At 56.2% G+C, this 20,237-nt stretch overlaps 1 protein-coding gene across 1 annotated transcript in view; it reads right to left on the bottom strand.

Annotated features, from left to right (window-relative positions):
- TENM4 (teneurin transmembrane protein 4) overlaps positions 1–20,237 on the bottom strand; it is a 391,883-nt gene that overhangs the window by 22,314 nt on the left and 349,332 nt on the right. The window contains exons 9-16 of the mRNA XM_038761748.1: positions 12,836–13,067; positions 10,160–10,258; positions 8,859–9,103; positions 3,947–4,117; positions 3,257–3,471; positions 1,784–1,979; positions 510–611; positions 182–376 (exon numbers count right to left, since the gene is read on the bottom strand). Coding sequence (XP_038617676.1) covers positions 182–376; positions 510–611; positions 1,784–1,979; positions 3,257–3,471; positions 3,947–4,117; positions 8,859–9,103; positions 10,160–10,258; positions 12,836–13,067 — 1,455 coding nt within the window. The remainder of the gene's footprint in view (positions 1–181; positions 377–509; positions 612–1,783; positions 1,980–3,256; positions 3,472–3,946; positions 4,118–8,858; positions 9,104–10,159; positions 10,259–12,835; positions 13,068–20,237) is intronic.

Genomic DNA, 20,237 nt, shown 5'->3' with positions numbered 1-20,237 from the left:
GGGCCAGAGGAAATGGTGCGGGCCAGGGGTCAGGAGACCCGGGTGCGAGTCCCAACACCGCCACGCTGGCCTGCCTCCTCACCCGGAGGTAGGGAGGTCGCTTCTGCGGCCGGGCGGCTTTTGCAATCGGGCCCGGGGGGTCTCGACTCCCCCGAGGGAGGGACGAGGAGGGGGAGCTCACCCTCCTGGCAGCTGTCGCCCTTGTAGCCGGGGTGGCAGATGCAGGTGCCCACGATGCAGGTGCCGTGGCCGCGGCAGGCCCCGTCGACGCACTGGCCCATGGGCACGTCGCACTCGGCGCCCTTCCAGCCGCTGTGGCACAGGCAGCGGCCCTTCACGTACTGCCCGTTGCCGCTGCACAGGACCGGGCAGGAGGCTGGGGGAGGCCGCGGGGGGACGGGACAAACGGGCTCCGTCACCGGGCGTCCCGCCGCCCACCCCGCCCGGTCCCCCGCCAGCCCCTGCCCCGGCCCAACCCGCGGCGGGCAGGCCGCGCGGCCCATCCCCACCTCGGCCGCAGTCCGGGCCCAGGAAACCGAGGAAGCAGCGGCAGGTCCCCGAGACGCAGTCCCCGTTGCCGAAGCAGTTGCTGGGGCAGTCGTCCGCCGATTCTAGGGAAACCGTGGCCGCCTGTGACCCATCCCGGGTCCTCCCTTGACCCGCCCCGAAGCAGCTCGGCCCGGGGAAAGAGCACGGGCCTGCCCGTCGGGTTCCAACGCTTGACCTCTCCAGGCCCCAGTTTCCTCCTCTGTAAAAATCCCTCGGCACCGCCACGGCCACATCGCCACATCGCCGCCGCCACGTCTCACACGGACGTGACGCGGACTCATACGCTCACAAATAAGACACACACACATACAGCTACAGGTCTAGTTTAGAAAGTGCCCTCGGACTCTTCTAGGTAGGAGATGTACTAGCTTCGTCTACCTGAATTAAATGGGAAAGGGATCTGTTGTTTGTCCGGCTAAACCCAGTCACCCGCCTGTAGCTCAGTGCCCTGGGGAGCCGAGGCCCGGGGATTTGGGCAGCTCAGACCGGTTCGAGGTCCGGGGTTCCCCAGGATCCCGCCACCTCGCTCCCGTGGCTTCGCTTCTCACCGACTAGTTCCTTCACCGGGGCGGTCACTTAATATTGCTCTGCTCACTCGGGACGGGGCTCCCGTGATGAATGCCTGCCATCCCCCATCCTCCTCCCCGATCTCCCACAAATGAAGGGTCAGGCCTTTGACCTCTTTCCCATGGCTCCAGCCGCCTAGTTCAGTGCCCTGCCCGCAGGAGAAGCAGCGTGGCTCCGCGGAAAGAGCCCGGGCTTCGGAGTCAGAGGTCGCGGCTTCTAATCTCCCTGGTCATCTGTGTGACTTTGGGCAAGTCACTTCTCTGAGCCTCAGTTCCCTCACCTGTAAAATGGGGATTGAGACTGTGAGCCCCACGTGGGACAAGCTCATCACCTTGTATCCCCCCGGTGCTTAAAACAGCGCTTCGCACACAGTAAGCGCTTAACAAGTGCCGTCACTATTATTATCAACAGGCGCTCAGTACACACATAGCAGATGCCTGCACGTAACGGTTACCCATTACGGTGCCCTGCACTGGGTAATCATCCTGTCCAGCCCTCAGGCAACCCACATAGCAGATGCCCAAGACAGCACCCTGCACGTAACGGACACCCATTACGCTGCCCCGCACTGGGTAACCGTCCTATCTGGCCCTCGGGCAACCCCATGGCTACTGATGCGGCCACCACGGCTGCGGGCGGGCAGGACGGAGGGGGCGGGGGTCCTCACCGATAGGGGTGGTGAGGAACGACACCAGCTCGGGATCCTTGCCGTCGTTGTAGAAGGCCAGGTGCCAGATTCCGGCGTCCAGATACTGGATGAAGCCCGTGTCGTGGCTGGCGGCAGGCGCGAAATCCCGGGGCCGGCGCCGGGGCCCCTCCGGGGCCAGCAGGCGACGCCCGTCCAGCAGCTCCACGAAGTCAAACTGGGAAAAGAGGACGCAGGGACCACAGGGAGACCCGTCGGAGGCCGGACGGGGAAGGGGGCACCGGATTGGGGGGGCATGCCAGGGCGTCGCGGGGGAGTCGGGGACAGAGGGACAGTCGAGGCTGTACATCTTGTACATATTTACCATTCGATTTATTTTGTTAATGATGTGCATTTCGCCTTAATTCTTTTTGTTCTGACGACCTGACACCCGTCCACGTGTTTTGTTTTGTTGTCCGTCTCCCCCTTCTAGACTGTGAGCCCGTTGTTGGGCAGGGACCGTCTCTATATGTCGCCAACTTGTACTTCCCAAGCGCTTAGTAATAATAATAACGATGGCATTTATTAAGCGCTTACTATGTTCTAAGCACTGGGGGGGATACAAGGTGATCAGGTTGCCCCACAGGGGGCTCACAGTCAAGCCCCAGTTTACAGACGAGGGAACTGAGGCCCAGAGAAGTGACGTGACTTGCCCAAAGTCACACAGCTGACAATTGGTGGAGCCGGGATCTGAACCCATGACCACTGTCTCCAAAGCCCGGCTGTTTCCACGGAGCCACGCCGCTTCTCTACAGTGCAGCGCTCTGCACACAGTAAGCACTCAATAAATAATAATAATAATGTTGGCATTTGTTAAGCGCTTACTATGTGCAAAGCACTGTTCTAGCGCTGGGGGGGATACAAAGTGATCAGGGTGTCCCATGTGGGGTTCACAGTCTTAATCCCCATTTTACAGATGAGGGAACTGAGGCTCAGAGAAGTTAAGTGACTTGCCCAAGGTCACACAGCAGACATGTGGCAGAGTCGGGATTCAAACCCATGACCTCTGACTCCAAAGCCCGTGCTCTTTCCACTGAGCCACGCTGCTTGAATGAATGAATAAATACGACTGAATGAATGAATAAGTAAGGATGTTGGATGGTCAGTGGCGGGTCCCCGGGGGAGAGTCAGGGATGGAAAGGGGAGATTTGGAGGCATTGGATGGTCCGGGCTGGGTGCCAGGGGAGAGTCAGGGATGGAGAGGGGAGAGTTGGGGATGTTGGGTGGTCCATGCTGATGACTGCAGGAGAAGCTGGGGTGCAGGATGGCGCAGGGAGAGGGCCGCTGGACAGTGGTTAGCACGGCCTATCTCCACCGTCCCCCAGGGTCCCATAGAGCCCCGAGGCATTATTTCCCGGGGGAAGGGGCAGAAGGTTTGGGTTGGGGCCAGGGGAGGTTCAGCCCCGATCTCGGGTGCCGTCCCCGAGGCGAGGAGCGGAGGGCGGTGGCAGTTACCTGGGTGTGTGACGGGGGGAGACCCTTGCGGCCGTAGATGCCCACCAGAGCGGCTTTCCCCAGAGTCACGTTGAACTTGAGATGGAGCGGGTGGTCGATGAAGACCTGCGACCTCCAGAACGTGGCCGCCGGGATCTTCTGCGACACCCGCCGCCCCACGTCGATCTCCCCGGAGTCCAGGGAGCCGTCCTCCGGAAAAAGACCGCTGGCCTTGCCTGCCGGTCCCCGACGGGGCGGAGGGGAAGGGTCACCGCCATCAGCGGGGCCTGGGGTCTCCGCGCCGCCCCGCGGCTCCCCTTCCCTGGCCAAATCCCGGCCTGCCACACCGGGCCGGGGTCCGGCTGGACAGCGGGAATACCCCTTGGCCAGCGCTTCCCCCCACAGAGCCCAGAGTTCCACGGCAGTGAAGGGCAGGAAGATGGGGGACGTGATCCTGGCTGGGCACTGACCAAGCTCTAACTTTTCTCACTGACCCAACCCTTCCGTGCGTGATGGCCAGCCTCGGCCCAGACCGTGCCCGGGAGGGAGAAGAGGAGGGCAGCTCCGGGGAGCGGGGCAGGTGGGCGACACGGGGCCCGGCGGCTCTCAGAGGTGCAGACACAGGGGCGCGTGACACGGGACGGTGTCTGACACGTAGAAAGCGCTTAACAAATGCCTTAAAAAAAATGTAAAAAAAGTCGCCGACTCTACCTGGGCCGGCGCCATGGCCCGTTCGGTCCGGCAACTCCAAGCCCGAGCCGGCCGAGGGGGACGGGGAAGCGTCCGTGGGCCCGGGCCACCCGCTGGCCGTGTCGTCCGGGCTTTCGTACACCAGTCCCTCCAGCGGCTGCAGGTGCCAGTTTAGGCCGAACAGGTGCATGGCTGGGGGAGCAATGAGGAAACCCCTTAGGTGGGGGGCTGGCTCGGGGGGCCGGGATCCCCTCCTGAGAGCACTGCTGGCTGAGACCGTCCCCTCTTCCTTGGGGGCGGCTCCCCGGGACACCCGTGTCACCTATTCCGGCCCCGAGATGGGGGAACCAGGACCCCTGGGCTCCCCAAACCCCAGAGGGCTCCGGTGGCCACAGGGAAGGCCCCCCCGAAAAGCATTCCTGTCTGAGATAATAATGTACCCAGCACAGGGCCTGCCACAGCCCCTAGCCCGGTGTCGCTGAGACCACAGGCCTCGGGCGCTACCACCACCCCACAATCCGTCGGGCACCACGGTGATCCCCAAGACCCTCGGCCCTCGCGGCGGAGGGAGGGAAGGCGGGGGCAGCTGTAGCCGAGGCAGGATGCCAGGCTGGGAAAGCAGAGGGCGGGATTTGGGAAGGGACTTCAGTAGAAACCACCGTTTGGGATCCGCCTGACGCTGACAAATACCTCCCTGGCCTCAGTTTCCTCCTCTGGAAAATGGGGAGAACGACTGCACCTTTTCCCTATCTTTAAGTAACACAAAGCCCTCACCCTACAAAAAAAGAGAAAAAAAATCCCGAAGGAAATACAAAATTTACCTGAACTTGGGCCTTCAGGCAAACAGTTCAGACAACTCGGATGTGCCATGCTCCATTACCGCCCTCCCTTCCCCTTCAGAATCAATTATCTCCTCTAATTGTGCAAACAGGAGTGTACTGCTAGTGGCAGTGGGTTCTCTGTAACCCGACAGATCAGAACTCTCCTTTCCCGTTAGGGAAATTGGAAACGTGCTGATTCAAAAACCAGTCCCCTTTCCTTTGTTATTTTCTAAAAGCCGCCTAACAGACTCTTCCGAAACCCCTCCCGGGAGGCCGAGGGACCTGCGCGAACCTGCCTAAAGCTGCACAGGCCGGACCAAAATCTGAGCCCGGGAGGGCGGCCCAGGGAAGCACCTGGAGACTCCCACCGCGAGAAGCGGCGTGGCCTCGAGGCTAGAGCAGGGGTTTGGGAGTCAAAAGGACATAATAACAATAATAATGGTATTTATTAAGCGCTTACTATGAGCAAACCACTGTTCTAGGCGCTGGGGAGGTTACAAGGTGATCAGGTTGTCCCACGGGGGGCTGACAGTCTTAATCCCCATTTAACAGATGAGGTAAGTGAGGCATAGAGAAGTTAAGTGGCTTCTAATGCATTCTAATGACACGGTCTGCTGCGTGACCACGGGAAGGTCATTTCGCTTCTCGGCGCCTCAGTTACCGCATCTGTAAAATGGGGGTGAAGACCGTGAGCCCCATGTGGGACATGGACTGCGTCCATCCTGATTAGCTTGTGTCTACCCCAGAGCTTAGTACAGCGCCCGGCACATAGGAAGCGCGCAAGCTCATTATGGGCAGGGAAAGTCTCTGCTAATTCTGTTGTTCTGTACTCTCCCAAGCGCTCTGCACATATAAGCGTTCAATAAATAGGACTGATTGATGAAAAAATACCATAAGGCAAACAGTTCAGAATCAACTGACTCAATTATCTCCTCTAATTGTGCAAACAGGATTGTACTGCTAGTGGCAGTGGGTTCTCAATCAGGTGAGCGCTCAATCAATCAATCAATCAAATCGTATTTATTGAGCGCTTACTGTGCGCAGAGCACTGTCCTAAGCGCTTGAATGAATGAATGAATGAGGCAGCTGGAAAGAGCAGGGCTGTAACCTCCACCTCCCTGGGCCTGAGTTTCTTCCCCTGTCAAGGGGAGGGCCGGCACCCTGCCGGGAGCACTGTGAGGAGTGTTGCCAGCTTGTCCTTCCCAAGCGCTTAGTCCAGTGCTCTGCACCCAGGAAGCGCTCAACAAATACGATTGAATGGATGAATGAATGAGGAGAGCTCCCTGGAGGCTGGCGGGACTGGTCGGAAACAGATAAGCTCAGTGTTTCTGTGGGCGAGGGCCTCCTTTCCCTGGCCTCCCTTGGGGAAATCATCCGGGAACCTGGCTGTGGTCCTATCTCAATGCCTTCTGGCAAGTGTTGCCGACTTGTACTTCCCAAGCGCTTAGTACAGTGCTCAGCACACAGTAAGCGCTCAATAAATACGATTGATTGAATGGAATGAAGCAGCGTGGCTCAGTGGAAAAGAGCACGGGTTTTGGAGTCAGAGGTCACGGGTTCAAATCCCAGCTCCGCCAACTGTCAGCCGTCTGACTTTGGGCAAGTCACTTCACTTCTCTGTGCCTCAGTTCCCTCATCTGTAAAACGGGGATTAAGACTGAGCCCCCCGTGGGACAACCTGATCACCTTGTACCCTCCCCAGTGCTTAGAACAGTGCTTTGCACATAGTAAGCGCTTAAATGCCATTATTATTATTATTATTAAGCGCTTAGTACAGTGCTCTGCACACAGTAAGCGCTCAATAAATACGATTGATGATGAATTGGGGGCACAGGGGGGGCACACCCAAGGCCAGAGCAGCTTCCCTCAACTAGGGTAGGGGTCTGCCCTGAGTCCCACCTCGCCCATCTCCCTCTCCCGGGGCCTCAGTGGGAGGAACCCGACCGGCCGACCCGCTCCATCCGGGAAGGCCGCCCGGAGGAGGCGGGCCGGGCCGAGGGGCCGAGCCGGGCGCCTCGTTTTGGAGGGGGGAAGGGAGGGAGGCCCGGTGAGGGGGACAATCCTTCCCCACAGCTTGGCAGGATGTGGAAAATAATTACAAATGAAAAGGTTATTCATAATTTTTAAATGAGTTAATTAGTAAACCCAGTCAGATTCCCTCATTACAGTAATTAATAATTGATTATACTTGAAATTAAACACAGTTTTTCATCAAAATCTAATTAAATATCTGAGTTGGGGCTGCTGATGAGATCGGTGGGTCTGGAAGGGAAGGCCTCCGTTAAGGATGCTTGGGCCCCACTGGACTAATTCATTGGGTTTTTTTTTTATCATGGAAGGAAGGGATTGGGAGCCATGCCTGGGGCTGGGGGAGGGAAAGACCCCACTAGCAACCGGGGGTGGGGGGCTCTTCTGAGAAGCAGTGTGGCCCAGTGAACAGAGCACGACCCTGGGAGTCGGAAGGACTTGGGTTCTAATCCTGACTCCACTCCTTGTCTGTTGCGTGACAATCAATCAATCAATCGTATTTATTGAGTGCTTACTGTGTGCAGAGCACTGTACTAAGTGCTTGGGAAGTACAAGTTGGCAACAAGTTGCCTAAGTGACCTTAGGCAAGTCACTGCACTTCTCTGTACCTCGGTTACCTCATCCGCAAAATGGGGATTAAGACTGTGAGTTGGCAAGGTGGTATCTTCTCCAGTACTTAGTATAGTGCTTTGCACGTAGTAAGCGCTTAATAAATACCATACGTTTTAAAAAAGGAAGAAAAAAAGGGATGTTATCATGCAGACACTGCGGGGCGGCCTGAGAGGGTCTTTGGTGAGAGGCCCTCCAAGTGTCACTAGTCCCCGGCCTCTCCCACGTCTGGCCCCTCATCCCTTCTCCCACCTGGAAATCGCTCTGGATTCCAATCTGCCGGATCTCCGCTCTGTCCAACCTCAGAGCCTCCGGAAGACCTCCCCCACCTCTGGGAGGCTTTCCCAGAGAAATTCCCACCACCTCTGCTCATGTCACTCCCAACAGCCTCCTGCAGACTTTAACTGACCATTATTCCTAGCGCTTCTGACCAAGCTGGCTTATGCCGGCTACTATTCGTCAAACACTCAGTAGCTCAATAAATACCGTCACTGCTCTCTTATCCACTCAATCTCCTCTCCCTATTCTTGGTGCAGGTTGGGCCACGGGGGGAGAGTCAGAGATGGAGAGGGGAGAGTCGGGGCCGTCGGATGGCCTGTGTTGGGTCACTGGGGGAGAGTCAGGATGGAGAGGGGAGAGTCGGGGGGATCGGATGGTCTGTGCCGGGTCATTGGGGGAGTCAGAGATGGAGAAGCGAGAGTCGGGGGGATCGGATGGTCTATGCTGGGTCATTGGGGGAGTCAGAGATGGAGAAGGGAGAGTCGGGGGGGGATCGGATGGTCTGTGCTGGGTCACTGAGGAGAGTCAGGGATGGAGAGGGGAGAGTCGGGGAGATCGGATGCTCTGTGCTGGGTCACTGAGGAGAGTCAGGGATGGAGGGGGAGAGTCGGGGAGATCGGATGGTCTGTGCTGGGTCACTGAGGAGAGTCAGGGATGGAGAGGGGAGAGTCGGGGAGATCGGATGCTCTGTGCTGGGTCACTGAGGAGTGTCAGGGATGGAGAGGGGAGAGTCAAGGGGATCGGACGGTCTGTGCTGGGTCACTGAGGAGAGTCAGGGATGGAGAAGGGAGAGTCGGGGAGATCGGATGGTCTGTGCCGGGTTTCTGGGGGAGTCAGAGATGGAGAAGGGAGAGTCGGGGGATCAGATGGTCTGTGCTGGGTCTCTGGGGGAGTCAGAGATGGAGAAGGGAGAGTCGGGGAGATCGGATGGTCTGTACTGGGCCATTGGGGGAGAGTCCGAGATGGAGAAGGGAGAGTTGGGGGTATTGAGTGATGTGTGCCGGGTCACTGGGTGAGAGGTTGGCCGGGGGGTCGGACGGCCCAGGTGGGTGTCCAGCAGGGCAACCAGCACCCGGTTCCGGGCCAAATGGTCCCTAAGCCCCCTCCCTCCCAGGGATGGCGGCGTGGCGTGCCCGAAGAGGGGCTGCCGTTCTCTCGCTCCCCACGCGGACTGTCCGGGGGCCGGGCCCGCTCACCGATGAAGTAGGCCAGCAGGACGACGAGGGCGGCGGAGAGGGCGATGGCACCCAGCGCGGCACACTTCCAGCTGCACAGCGGGTAGGACGCTTTGAGGCCGAAGGCGGGGCGGGCCAGCAGGGCGCTGCGCGGCAGGGGCCGCGGGGGTGGGGAGTACACCGTGCCGGGCGTCAGCGGGTACCCGGGGGTCGACGTCGGGCAGAAGAGCGGGGACGTGCCCCCGCCGGGCTTGAACAGGAAGTGCCTGCCGGAGACAGAGCAGAGCGCGCCGCGGAAGGTGGGTCGGCGGCGTGGGAGAGGGAGGGGGTCTCACACCCACGGCTGGCAAGCGTCTGTACGCTCACCACTCCAAGGGTGTGCAACCACACGTGTAACCACGCGTGTGCAGTTACACAGGTAAACGCCACCGTGACTGGGGCAGCTGTACGTATCAACCGGCCACCCTGGGGGCACATTCGTACATGGAAATACACCACCACACATGAGCGTATTATGTGTATGCACCCCGCTGTGTGTGAGCGTCTTACATATACGCCACCTCTGTACCCGGGCATCCGTTCCTGTAAATACAGAATCACTTGCACGCACACTGCTGCAAATGTGCATCTCACATGCCCTCACACCACGTGGGTGCGTTGGTACATGTCGACGCGCTCCCACGTCTAAGCACCGTACGTGAATGGATGCCACCAAGTGTACGTGTCTGTGCCCGTAAACACAGCACCGTGTGTGTGTGTCCGTCCCCGCAGCCCCCCTGCAGTGCTGTGCACACAGTAAGCGCTCAATAAATACGATTGATTGAAAGGGGAAAGCCGGTCCCGGGGTGGGAGTCGGGTGGCTGTCGGTGCAGGTTGGTGCCTTGGCAGTGCCAGGATGCCCACTGGCAGGGCCTTGCTCCCCAGGGCCCGAAAGCGGGGACGGAGCTCCACCCGGGCGCCTCCGGGAGGGTGCTTGGGGTGGACCTGGGAAATAAGTGACGGCCCAGACCCTTCCCACCGGGAGCTCACCAAGCCAGGGGAAGGGCCGCCGGGCCCAACACGCTGCCCCCACCGAGGCCCCGCCGGCGCCGTCCCACAGAGCAGCCGGGGCCCACCGTAGGGTGGGGGTGCCAGGGGATGGGAGGGTGGCATGGGGGCCACTGGGTGGGTGGACCCACCTGTGGAGCCCAGGCCCCTAGGAAGAGGCTGTGGAAGCCAGGCGCTGCCTCAGGGGGTCCGGAGGGTTGGAGGGGGGCAACCAGGGCGAGGCCAGGCGGCCCCCACGATCAGACCCGGGAGAGGCGCGGGGACGGCTCACGTACCCGTCGGCGAAAGCCCCGTCACGGCCCGCGGCGGGGAGACTGTCCATCTCAATCAGGCCGTCCTGCAATGTGTCTAGGAATGTCTGCTTGGCTAGGCTTCTACGGGCGGGGGGGAGGGGGGCACACACACACACGCACACGCACACACGTACACACACATGGAGACACGAATGAAGGCGGTCAGGCACGTGGGAGGACGGGAGCACACTGAGCACGGCGAGCCGGGGGAGCGCAGGGAGCAGCGGCCGCGCACAGGCCTGGCAGAGCGACGAAGGGCGGGGACGCAGCTGCCCCGCGCGGGGGAGGGCCCAGGTAATCAATCAATCAATCAATCGCATTTATTGAGCGCTTACTGTGTGCACAGCACTGGACTAAGCGCTTGGGAAGTACAAGTTGGCAACATAGAGAGACGGTCCCTACCCAACAGTGGGCTCACAGTCTAGAAGGGGGAGACAGAGAACAGAGAAGAGGTACACGCCACGGACCCTCCGGACGCGGGCAGGCTTCTCCCCGTGTTTGCGCACACCGCTATGCGTGGGCACAGACCCCTGTGCACAGGTGCGTGGTAAGCGTGTCACATGTGGGGGCCGTGAGGGCCGCCCGGGCACAGTGCCCAAAGGCAGCGGGATGGGAAGAAATGACATTCCTGCCCCTCGACCCATGGCGGGTGAATACGATCGGGTCCGGTCTGGGCCCCCCCCGCCCCGTCTTACCTCCTTCCCTTCCCCGCAGCACCTGTATATATGTTTGTACATAGTTATTACTCTATTTATTTATTTATTTTACTTGTACTTATCTATTCTATTTATTTTATTTTGTTAAAATGTTTTGTTTTGTTGTCTGTCTGTCTCCCCCTTCTAGACTGTGCACCCACTGCTGGGTAGGGACTGTCTCTCTATGTTGCCAACTTGTACTTCCCAAGCGCTTAGTCCAGTGCTCTGCACACAGTAAGCGCTCAATAAATACGATTGATTGATTGATTGGGGCCCGGTCTGTTATACTGTCCTCTCCCCACCACTTACTGCTGCCACACCTATGAACTCAACTCCCCCCCAACCATCCCCCCGGCCTTACCTCCTTCCCTTCCCCACAGCACCTGTATATATGTTTGTACATATTTATTACTCTATTTGTTTATTTTACTTGTACGTATCTATTCGATTTATTTTGTTTTGTTAATGTTTGGTTTTGTTCTCTGTCTCCCCCTTCTAGACTGTGAGCCCACTGTTGGGTAGGGGCTGTCTCTATATGTTGCCAACTTGGACTTCCCAAGCGCTTAGTCCAGTGTTCTGCACACAGTAAGTGCTCAATAAATACGATTGATTGATTGATTGGGGCCCAGTCTGTTATACTGTCCTCTCCCCACCACTTACTCCTGCCTCAACTATGAACTCGACTCCCCCCAACACTCCATCCCCCCCGCCTTACCTCCTTCCCTTCCCCACAGCATCTGTGTATATGTTTGTATGGATTTACTACTCTATTTATTTATTTATTTTACTTGTACATATCTATTCTATTTATTTTATTTTGTTAATATGTTTTGTTTTGTTGTCTGTCTCCCCCTTCTAGACAGTGAGCCCGCTGTTGGGTAGGGACCGTCTCTATATGTTGCCAACTTGTACTTCCCAAGTGCTTAGTACAGTGCTCTGCACACAGTAAGCGCTCAATAAATACGATTGATTGATTGACTGGGGCATCCCTTCCGCCCTTTGATGCTCACCCCTCGTCTAGACCCTTCTACTCTGCCACTTCCCCTAGCTGGGATTTATTTTATTTCAGCCCCCAGCCCCACCCCTCAATCTGTCAACTTCTCGAGGGTAATAATAATAATAATAATAATAATAATAATGTTGGTATTTGTTAAACACTTACTACATGCAAACCGCTGTTCTAAGCGCTGGGAGGAATACAAGGAGATGAGGTTGTGGTCCCATGTCCCCTTCTAGACTGTGAGCCCACTGTTTGGTAGGGACCGTCTCTATATGTTGCCGACCTGTACTTCCCAAGCGCTTAGTCCAGTGCTCTGCACACAGTAAGCGCTCAATAAATACGGTTTCTAGACTGTGAGCCCACTGTTGGGTAGGGACCGTCTCTATACGTTGCTGACCTGTACTTCCCAAGCGCTTAGTCCAGTGCTCTGCACACAGTAAGCGCTCAATAAATATGATTGATTGATTCCCAAGCACTTAGTCCAGTGCTCTGCACACAGTAAGCGCTCAATAAATACGATTGAATGAATGAATGAATGTCAAGCAGAGAAGCAACGTGGCTCAGCGGGAAGAGCCCGGGCTTGGGAGTCAGAGGTCACGGGTTCAAATCCCGGCTCTGCCAATTGTCAGCTGGGTGACTTTGTCTCCCCCTTTTAGACTGTGAGCCCTCTGTTGGGTAGGGACCGTCTCTCTATGTTGCCAACTTGGACTTCCCAAGCGCTTAGTCCAGTGCTCTGCACGCAGTAAGCGCTCAATAAATACGATTGATTGATTGATTGACTTCGGGCAAGTCACTCAGAGAAGTCATCTGGAAAATGGGGATGAAGACTGTGAGCCCCCCGTGGGACAACCTGGTCACCTTGTATCCTCCCCAGCGCTTAGAAGTGTGCTTGGCACAGAGTGAGCGCTCAATAAGTGCCATTATTGTTGTCATTGTTGCGGAGGGCGCGCGCCAGCGGCCTACCTGGTTTCCAGTGGGACATTGCTGTTGAGCAGCCAGTGATCCCGCCCGAGGGGTCCGGGCTCCGGGGGGTCTCCGGGCAGGGAGCGGTCGGTCAGCGCGGGGCTGGGGTTGCTGCGGGAGGTGACGTTTAGGGAGCTGACCGAGGCGGCGTGCAGCTGGCCGCTGGACCCCTGGGCCAGCGGCGGGGGCGGCGTCCGGAGCCTGCAGGGCATCTGCATGCCCGCCGCGGGATCTACGGGACACAACACGCACGCACACAACAACACAACAACACAAACACACACGCGGCCCCTTCAGCAGCCGGGAATCCCAGGCCTCCAGCCGGGCCCGCGGCCCGACGGGGTCAACTGGAAGCCCCCACGGACTGTGCCTCTCCCCGCTAGGCCCGGGCCCTATTGATGATCATCATCATCAATCGTATTTATTGAGCGCTTACTGTGTGCAGAGCACTGTACTAAGCGCTTGGGAAGTACAAATTGGCAACATATAGAGACGGTCCCTACCCAACAGTGGGCTCACAGTCTAAAAGCCACCCGCCGGGGAATCTCCCTTTGCCTGGCACACACTCCGTGGACCCACCCGGAGGGTGCTCAGCACAGCCTCCGCGCCCGGAACCACCACCTGCACACCGCAATCATTCGTTCAGTCGTATTTATTGAGCGCTTACTGGGTGTGGAACACTGTACAAGTTGTTGCCAACTTGGACTTCCCAAGTGCTTAGTACAATCATCAATCAATCAATCAATCGTATTTATTGAGTGCTTACTGTGTGCAGAGCACTGTACTAAGCGCCTGGGAAGGACAAGTTGGCAACATATAGAGATGGTCCTGACCCAACAGCGGGCTCACAGTCTAGAAGGGGGAGACAGAGAACAAAACCCAACGTATTAACTGAATAAAATAAATACGTACAAGTAAAATAGAGTGATAAAGATGTACAAACATATATACAGGTGCTGTGGGGAGGGGAAGGAGGTAAGGCGGGGGGCATGAGGAGGGGGAGTGGAAGGAGGGGGCTCAGTCCGGGAAGGCCTCCTGGAGGGGGTGACATCTCAGTAGGGCTTTGAAGGGAGGAAGAGAGCTAACTCGGCGGATGTGCGGAGGGAGGGCAATCAATCAATCGTATTTATTGAGCGCTTACTGTGTGCAGAGCACTGTATTAAGCGCTTGGGAAGTACAAGTTGGCAACATCTAGAGACAGTCGCTACCCAACAGTGGGCTCACAGTCTAGAAGGGGGAGACAGAGAACAAAACCCAACAAATTAACAAAAGAAAATAAATAGAATAGATATGTACAGGTAACATAAAAAAAATAAATAGAGTAATAAATTCCAGGCCAGGGGTCGACGGCGGGACAGGCGAGAACCCACTGCTCCTCTTCTAGACTGTAAGCCCGCTGTTGGGTAGGGACCGTCTACATGTTGCCGACTTGCGCTTCCCAAGCGCCCAGCACAGTGCTCTGCACACAGTAAGCGCTCAATAAATATGATTGATTGATTGATTGATTGATTGATTGTACTAAGCGCTTGGGAAGCACAAGTTGGCCACATCTAGAGACGGTCCCTACCCCACAGTGGGCTCGCAGTCTAGAAGACGGGCATCCAGCACAGTGCTCTGCACACAGTGGGTGCCCAGCGCGGCGCTCTGCGCGCAGTACAAGTTGGCAACATATAGAGACGGTCCCTACCCAACAGTGGGCTCACGGTCTAGAAGATGGGCATCCAGCACAGCGCTCTGCGCACAGTAGGGCACAGCACTCCACACAAAGCAGGTGGTCAGTGCAGCGCTCTGCCCACAGCGTATGTCCGGTCAACACTGAATAATAATAATAATAATGATGGTATTTTTTAAGCGCTTACTATGTGCAAAGCACTGTTCTAAGCGCTGGGGGAGGTTACAAGGTGATCAGGTTGTCCCACGGGGGGCTCACAGTTTTAATCCCCATTTTACCGATGAGGGGACTGAGGGCCAGAGAAGTTAAGTGACTTGCATTCATTCATTCAATCGTACTTATTGAGCGCTTACTGTGTGCAGAGCACTGGACTAAGCACTTGGGAAGTACAAGTCGGCAACAGATAGAGACAGTCCCTACCCAACAACGGGCTCACGGTCTAGAAGGGGGAGACAGACAACAAAACAAAACATGTAAACTGGTGTAGTCATTCATTCATTCAATCGTATTTATTGAGCGCTTACTGTGTGCAGAGCACTGTACTAAGCGCTTGGGAAGTACAAGTTGGCAACATTATAGAGATGGTCCCTACCCCACAGCAGGCTCACAGTCTAGAAGGGGGCGACAGACAACAAAACAAAACATATTAACAAAATAAAATAGAATAAATATGTACAAGTAAAATAAATAAGTAAATAAAGTAATAAATACGTACTAGACTGTGAGCCCACTGTTGGGTAGGAACCGTCTCTATATGTTGCCAACTTGTACTTCCCAAGCGCTTAGTCCAGTGCTCTGCCCACAGTAAGCGCTCAATAAATACGGTTGAAGGAAAATCGTCAGAACAAACAGAATTAAAGCTATATGCACATCACTAACAAAATAAAAAGAATAGTAAATATGTACTGAACGTTTTCCAATGGCTAACACTGTCCACATATTTCTTAACAGTGCTGTTAATGACCCATATCTATTCTTTTTATTTTATTTTGTTAGTATGTTTGGTCTTTTTTGTTCTCTGTCTCCCCCTTTTAGACTGTAAGCCCACTGTTGGGTAGGGCTATGTTGCCAATTTGTACTTCCCAAGCGCTTAGTACAGTGCTCTGCACATAGTAAGCGCTCAATAAATACGATTGATGATGATATATACATATATACAGGTGCTGTGAGGAAGGGCTCTGCCCCAAAACCCATCGGTCTGGTGAAGTGTCCGACTCTCTCCCGAGACCCAGGCTTGATAAAGAGCCTTGCTCGGTGCCAACCTGATATCATTTTTATTTTTTTACGATACTTGTTGAGTGCTTTCCATGTGCCAAGTGCTGTACTAAGCCCTGGGGTAGCTACAAGTTAATCAGGTTGGACGCGGTCCGTGTTCCCCATGGAGCTCGCAGTCTTAATCCCCGTTTTACAGATGGGAGGACCGAGGCACGGAGAAGTGAGGTGACTCGCCCCAGGTCAGGCAGCGGGCGAGCGGCAGAGTCGGGCTCTGTCCATTAGCCAGCTTCCAACAGAGTCACTGAACTCCCCCAACCCATTCAGGCCCAAACCTTTCCACGGTGCATGCAGGTGAATGATGATGGCATTTATTAAGCGCTTACTATGTGCAAAGCACTGTTCTAAGCGCTGCAAGGTGATCAGGTTGTCCCACGTGGGGCTCACAGTCTCAATCCCCATTTTACAGATGAGGCAACTGAGGCCCAGAGAAGTGAAGCGACTTGCCCCAAGTCACACAGCTGACACTTGGCGGAGCCGGGGTTTGAACCCATGACCTCTGACTCCAAAGCCCGGGCTCTTCTCCACTGAGCCACGCTGCTTCTCTAATGGGTGCACAGACTGAAAATGATGGCATTCATTACGTGCGTACTATGTGCAAAGCACTGTTCTAAGCGCTGGGGAGGTTACAGGGTGATCAGCTTGTCCCACTGGGGGCTTACAGCCTTCATCCCCATTTCCCAGATGAGGGAACTGAGGCCCAGAGAAGTGAAGCGGCTTGCCCAAAGTCACACAGCCGACAAGCGGCGGAGTCGGGACCTCTGACTCCAAAGCCCGGGCTCTTTCCACCGAGCCACGCTGCTTCTCACACATGCGTGTGTCCTTGTGGGCAGGCATATATTCCTTCATTCATTCATTCAATCGTATTTACTGAGCGCTTACTGTGTGCAGAGCACTGTACTAAGCGCTTGGGAAGGACAAATGCAGCCACCAATGGCCCTTCAGGACAGCTGCCATCGCTCTGTCCGCCAATCTGTGCCCTCCTACCAGGTGCCACGAGGGCACACAACGTTCTCGGTGGACATCTGTAGTACCTAAAAGCGTGACCCTTCGGACTTTTCAGGTCAAGCCGTGGGCGTGGAAGTGCCCGTCAGGACGCGTGTCGTCTCCCCGCTGGCTTGCGCCCGGGGCCGCTGATACCTCAGCTGATTTGGGGGCCCTTGGGGGGCAACTCCACCACCTTTGTGGACGTATGGAGGCCCGGGCCGGGTGTCGCGGCACAGCCGGGTGGTCACTAAACCTCTTCGAGAGGACCGTCGCTCAGACCTGGGCGATCAGCTCACACTCAAGCCAAGAACGTCCAGGCAAAGCCTCGTCTTTCGCTCCGACCCTCCTCACCCCATCCCCTTCCTTCTCCTCCTATCGTTCTCAAGCCATCCCCTCCTTCTCCCCCTGACCTCCTGTCTATCCATCCACGTGGGTCTGCCACGTTTCCTTGTGCGCCAAGCCCTCGGGCGGGAAATAAAACAGGGCCTCCTGACGGGCTCCGGTTTGCTGCCCATTGGTGACGGGCCGAAGGTGGGGGCAGATGGTGAAACGGGAGGCTGACTGGCTTGGGGAAGCCGAGGGGGCATCTCGGTAGGCCGCAGTTCTCCTCCCAGCATCTTCTCGAACCACCTCCACCCCCGACAACTGCCCAAGCTTCATCCGCCATGCCCGGCCTGGACGCAGGCCCAAGCTCAAATTTTCCCTGGTTTGTTGCCCCGTCTCTGCCCCTGGCATCATGGAGGCTGGTGGGGTGAGCAGGAGGGCATGGAGAAGGGTTGAGAAGCCCAACGTTTCCCGTTCCTCAAACTGTCCAGAAGCATCCCCGTGGGGCTCGTGGGGCCCTTGACCGGGGTGGGCGAGGAAAGGCAAACTCCAGCCCGGACACGCGGCCGTCACCCGCCGGTCCCCAGGTCCATCCTCCGCTCAGGGCGGCCTAAGGGAGCCCCGGGGCAGCCGCCACCACCCCGCTGTCGGGGAAGGAGGCGGACGGAAGGGCAGGCGGGTGGGCAGAGTGTGGACTTACCGTCGGCCGGGACCCCGAGGTTCGCGGAGCCGCTCTGAGCTAGGAAGGGGCCGGGGGCCAGCTCGTCGCCGGAGTCCGAGTCCAAGGCCGGCCGGACCGCGCCGCCGCCTGGCAGCCGGCTCCGGCCATCACGGCCGGCCGGGGGGGACGGCGAAGGGGACGGGAACGGGGAGGGGAGCGGGGACGGGGGCGGGGAGGGGGACGGGGAAGGGGACGGCCCCATGGGGGTGGAGGATGCGGAGGAGCATTGGAGGGCCACACCTGCGGACCAGACGGACAGACAGACACAGACAGACACAAGAACATCATTTTCCTCTTTTGGGTTGACTGGCGGGGAGACACATTTATGGGGGAAGAGGGGACAAGGTGGGAGTGTTAAAGTGGGGAGGGGCTGGGAGCTGCACACAGGCCCCACTAGGTATCCATGGCAACCGTGGGTCTCACACGGGGAGTGTATGTACACACAAGGGTCTCACACATACACAATGCCACACGGCAGGCAGAGGAGGCCTCCCCCCGTCTCCGGACCACAGGCAGCATCTCCCTCTTTTAGACTGTGAGCCCACTTTTTAGACTGTGAGCCCACTGTTGGGTAGGGACTGTCTCTAGATGTTGCCAACTTGGACTTCCCAAGTGCTTAGTACAGTGCTCTGCACACAGTAAGCGCTCAATAAATACGACTGATTGACTGATTGATTGATTGATCTCCCTGACCAACGGGGGGACGGCCACAGCCACGGCCGATCCGGGACGAGCCCTGACTGCGAGGCTCCGTTCTGGATCCCTTTCTCCTCTCCATCTCCACCTGCTCCCTTGGGGAGTTCCCACGGACTGCCCCCTCCTCTCCGACGACTCCCAGATCTACCGCCCACCCATCAATCAACCGGATTAATAATAATAATGGCATTTATTAAGCGCTTACTATGTGCAAAGCACTGTTCTAAGCGCCGGGGAGGTTACAAGGTGATCAGGTGTCCCACATGGGGCTCGCAGTTTTAATCCCCATTTTCCAGATGAGGTAACTGAGGCCCAGAGAAGTGAAGTGACTGGCCCAGAGTCACCCAGCTGACAATTGGCGGAGCCGGGATTTGAACCCATGACCTCTGACTCCAAAGCCCGGGCTCTTTCCACTGAGCCACGCTGCTTCTTCTGCTTAATCCAGCGCCTGCTCTGTGCAGAACCCTCAGCTACGGGCAGGGCTCTGTGCCTCAGTTTCCCCATCTGTAAAACGGGGATTCGATACTTGTTCTTTCTCCGATTTGGGCAGTGAGCCCCACTTGGGGCAGGGACTGTGTCCGACCTGATTCAATTGTCCTCACCCCAGCGCTTAGAACAGCGCTTGATACAAAGTAAGCACTTAACGAACATGATAATAATGGAAACCAAGTACAGTGCTCTGCAGTAGATAATAATAATAATAATGATGGCATTTATTAAGTGCTTACTATGTGCAAAGCACTGTTCTAAGCGCCGGGGAGGTTGCAAGGTGATCAGGTGTCCCACATGGGGCTCGCGGTTTTAATCCCCATTTTCCAGATGAGGTAACTGAGGCCCAGAGAAGTGAAGTGACTGGCCCAAAGTCACCCAGCTGACAATTGGTGGAGCCGGCATTTGAACCCATGACCTCTGACTCCAAAGCCCGGGCTCTTTCCACTGAGCCACGCTGCTTCTTCTGCTTAATCCAGCGCCTGCTCTGTGCAGAACCCTCAGCTACGGGCAGGGCTCTGTGCCTCAGTTTCCTCATCTGCAAAATGGGGATTCGATACTTGTTCTTTCTCCAATTTAGGCGGCAAGCTCCACGTGGGGCAGGGACTGTGCCCGACCTGATTCAGCTGGCCTCACCGCAGCGCTTAGAGCAGCGCTTTATACAAAGTAAGCACTTAACGAACATGATAATAGACTTCTAGACTGTGAGCCCGCTGTTGGGTAGGGACCGTCTCTATATGTTGCCAAATTGTACTTCCCAAGCACTTAGTACAGTGCTCTGCACACAGTAAGCGCTCAATAAATATGATTGAATGAATAATAATAACAAAAAACCAAGTACAGTGCTGTGCAGTAGATAATAATAATAATAATGATGGCATTTATTAAGCGCTTACTATGTGCAAAGCACTGTTCTAAGGTGATCAGGTTGTCCCACGGGGGGCTCACAGCCTTAATCCCCATTTTACAGATGAGGTAACTGAGGTACAGAGAAGTGAGGTGACTTGCCCAAAGTCACACAGCTGACAATGGGCGGAGTTGGGATTTGAACCCATGACCTCTGACTCCAAAGCCCATGTTCTTTCCACTGAGCCACACTGCTTCCCTAAATAGTAGATGCCCAGTAATAATAATAATAAGGGTATTTGTTAAGTGCTTACTATGCTTTGCACATAGTAAGCGCTTAATAAATGCCATTATTATTATTATTATTATTATTATTATTATTATGTGTCAAGCAT

The sequence above is a fragment of the Tachyglossus aculeatus genome, chromosome 20, assembly GCF_015852505.1.
Source record: "Tachyglossus aculeatus isolate mTacAcu1 chromosome 20, mTacAcu1.pri, whole genome shotgun sequence".
Taxonomy (NCBI): domain Eukaryota; kingdom Metazoa; phylum Chordata; class Mammalia; order Monotremata; family Tachyglossidae; genus Tachyglossus; species Tachyglossus aculeatus.
The sequence above is the reverse complement of the archived record's forward strand: the minus strand, read 5'-3'. Positions and strand labels throughout refer to the sequence as shown.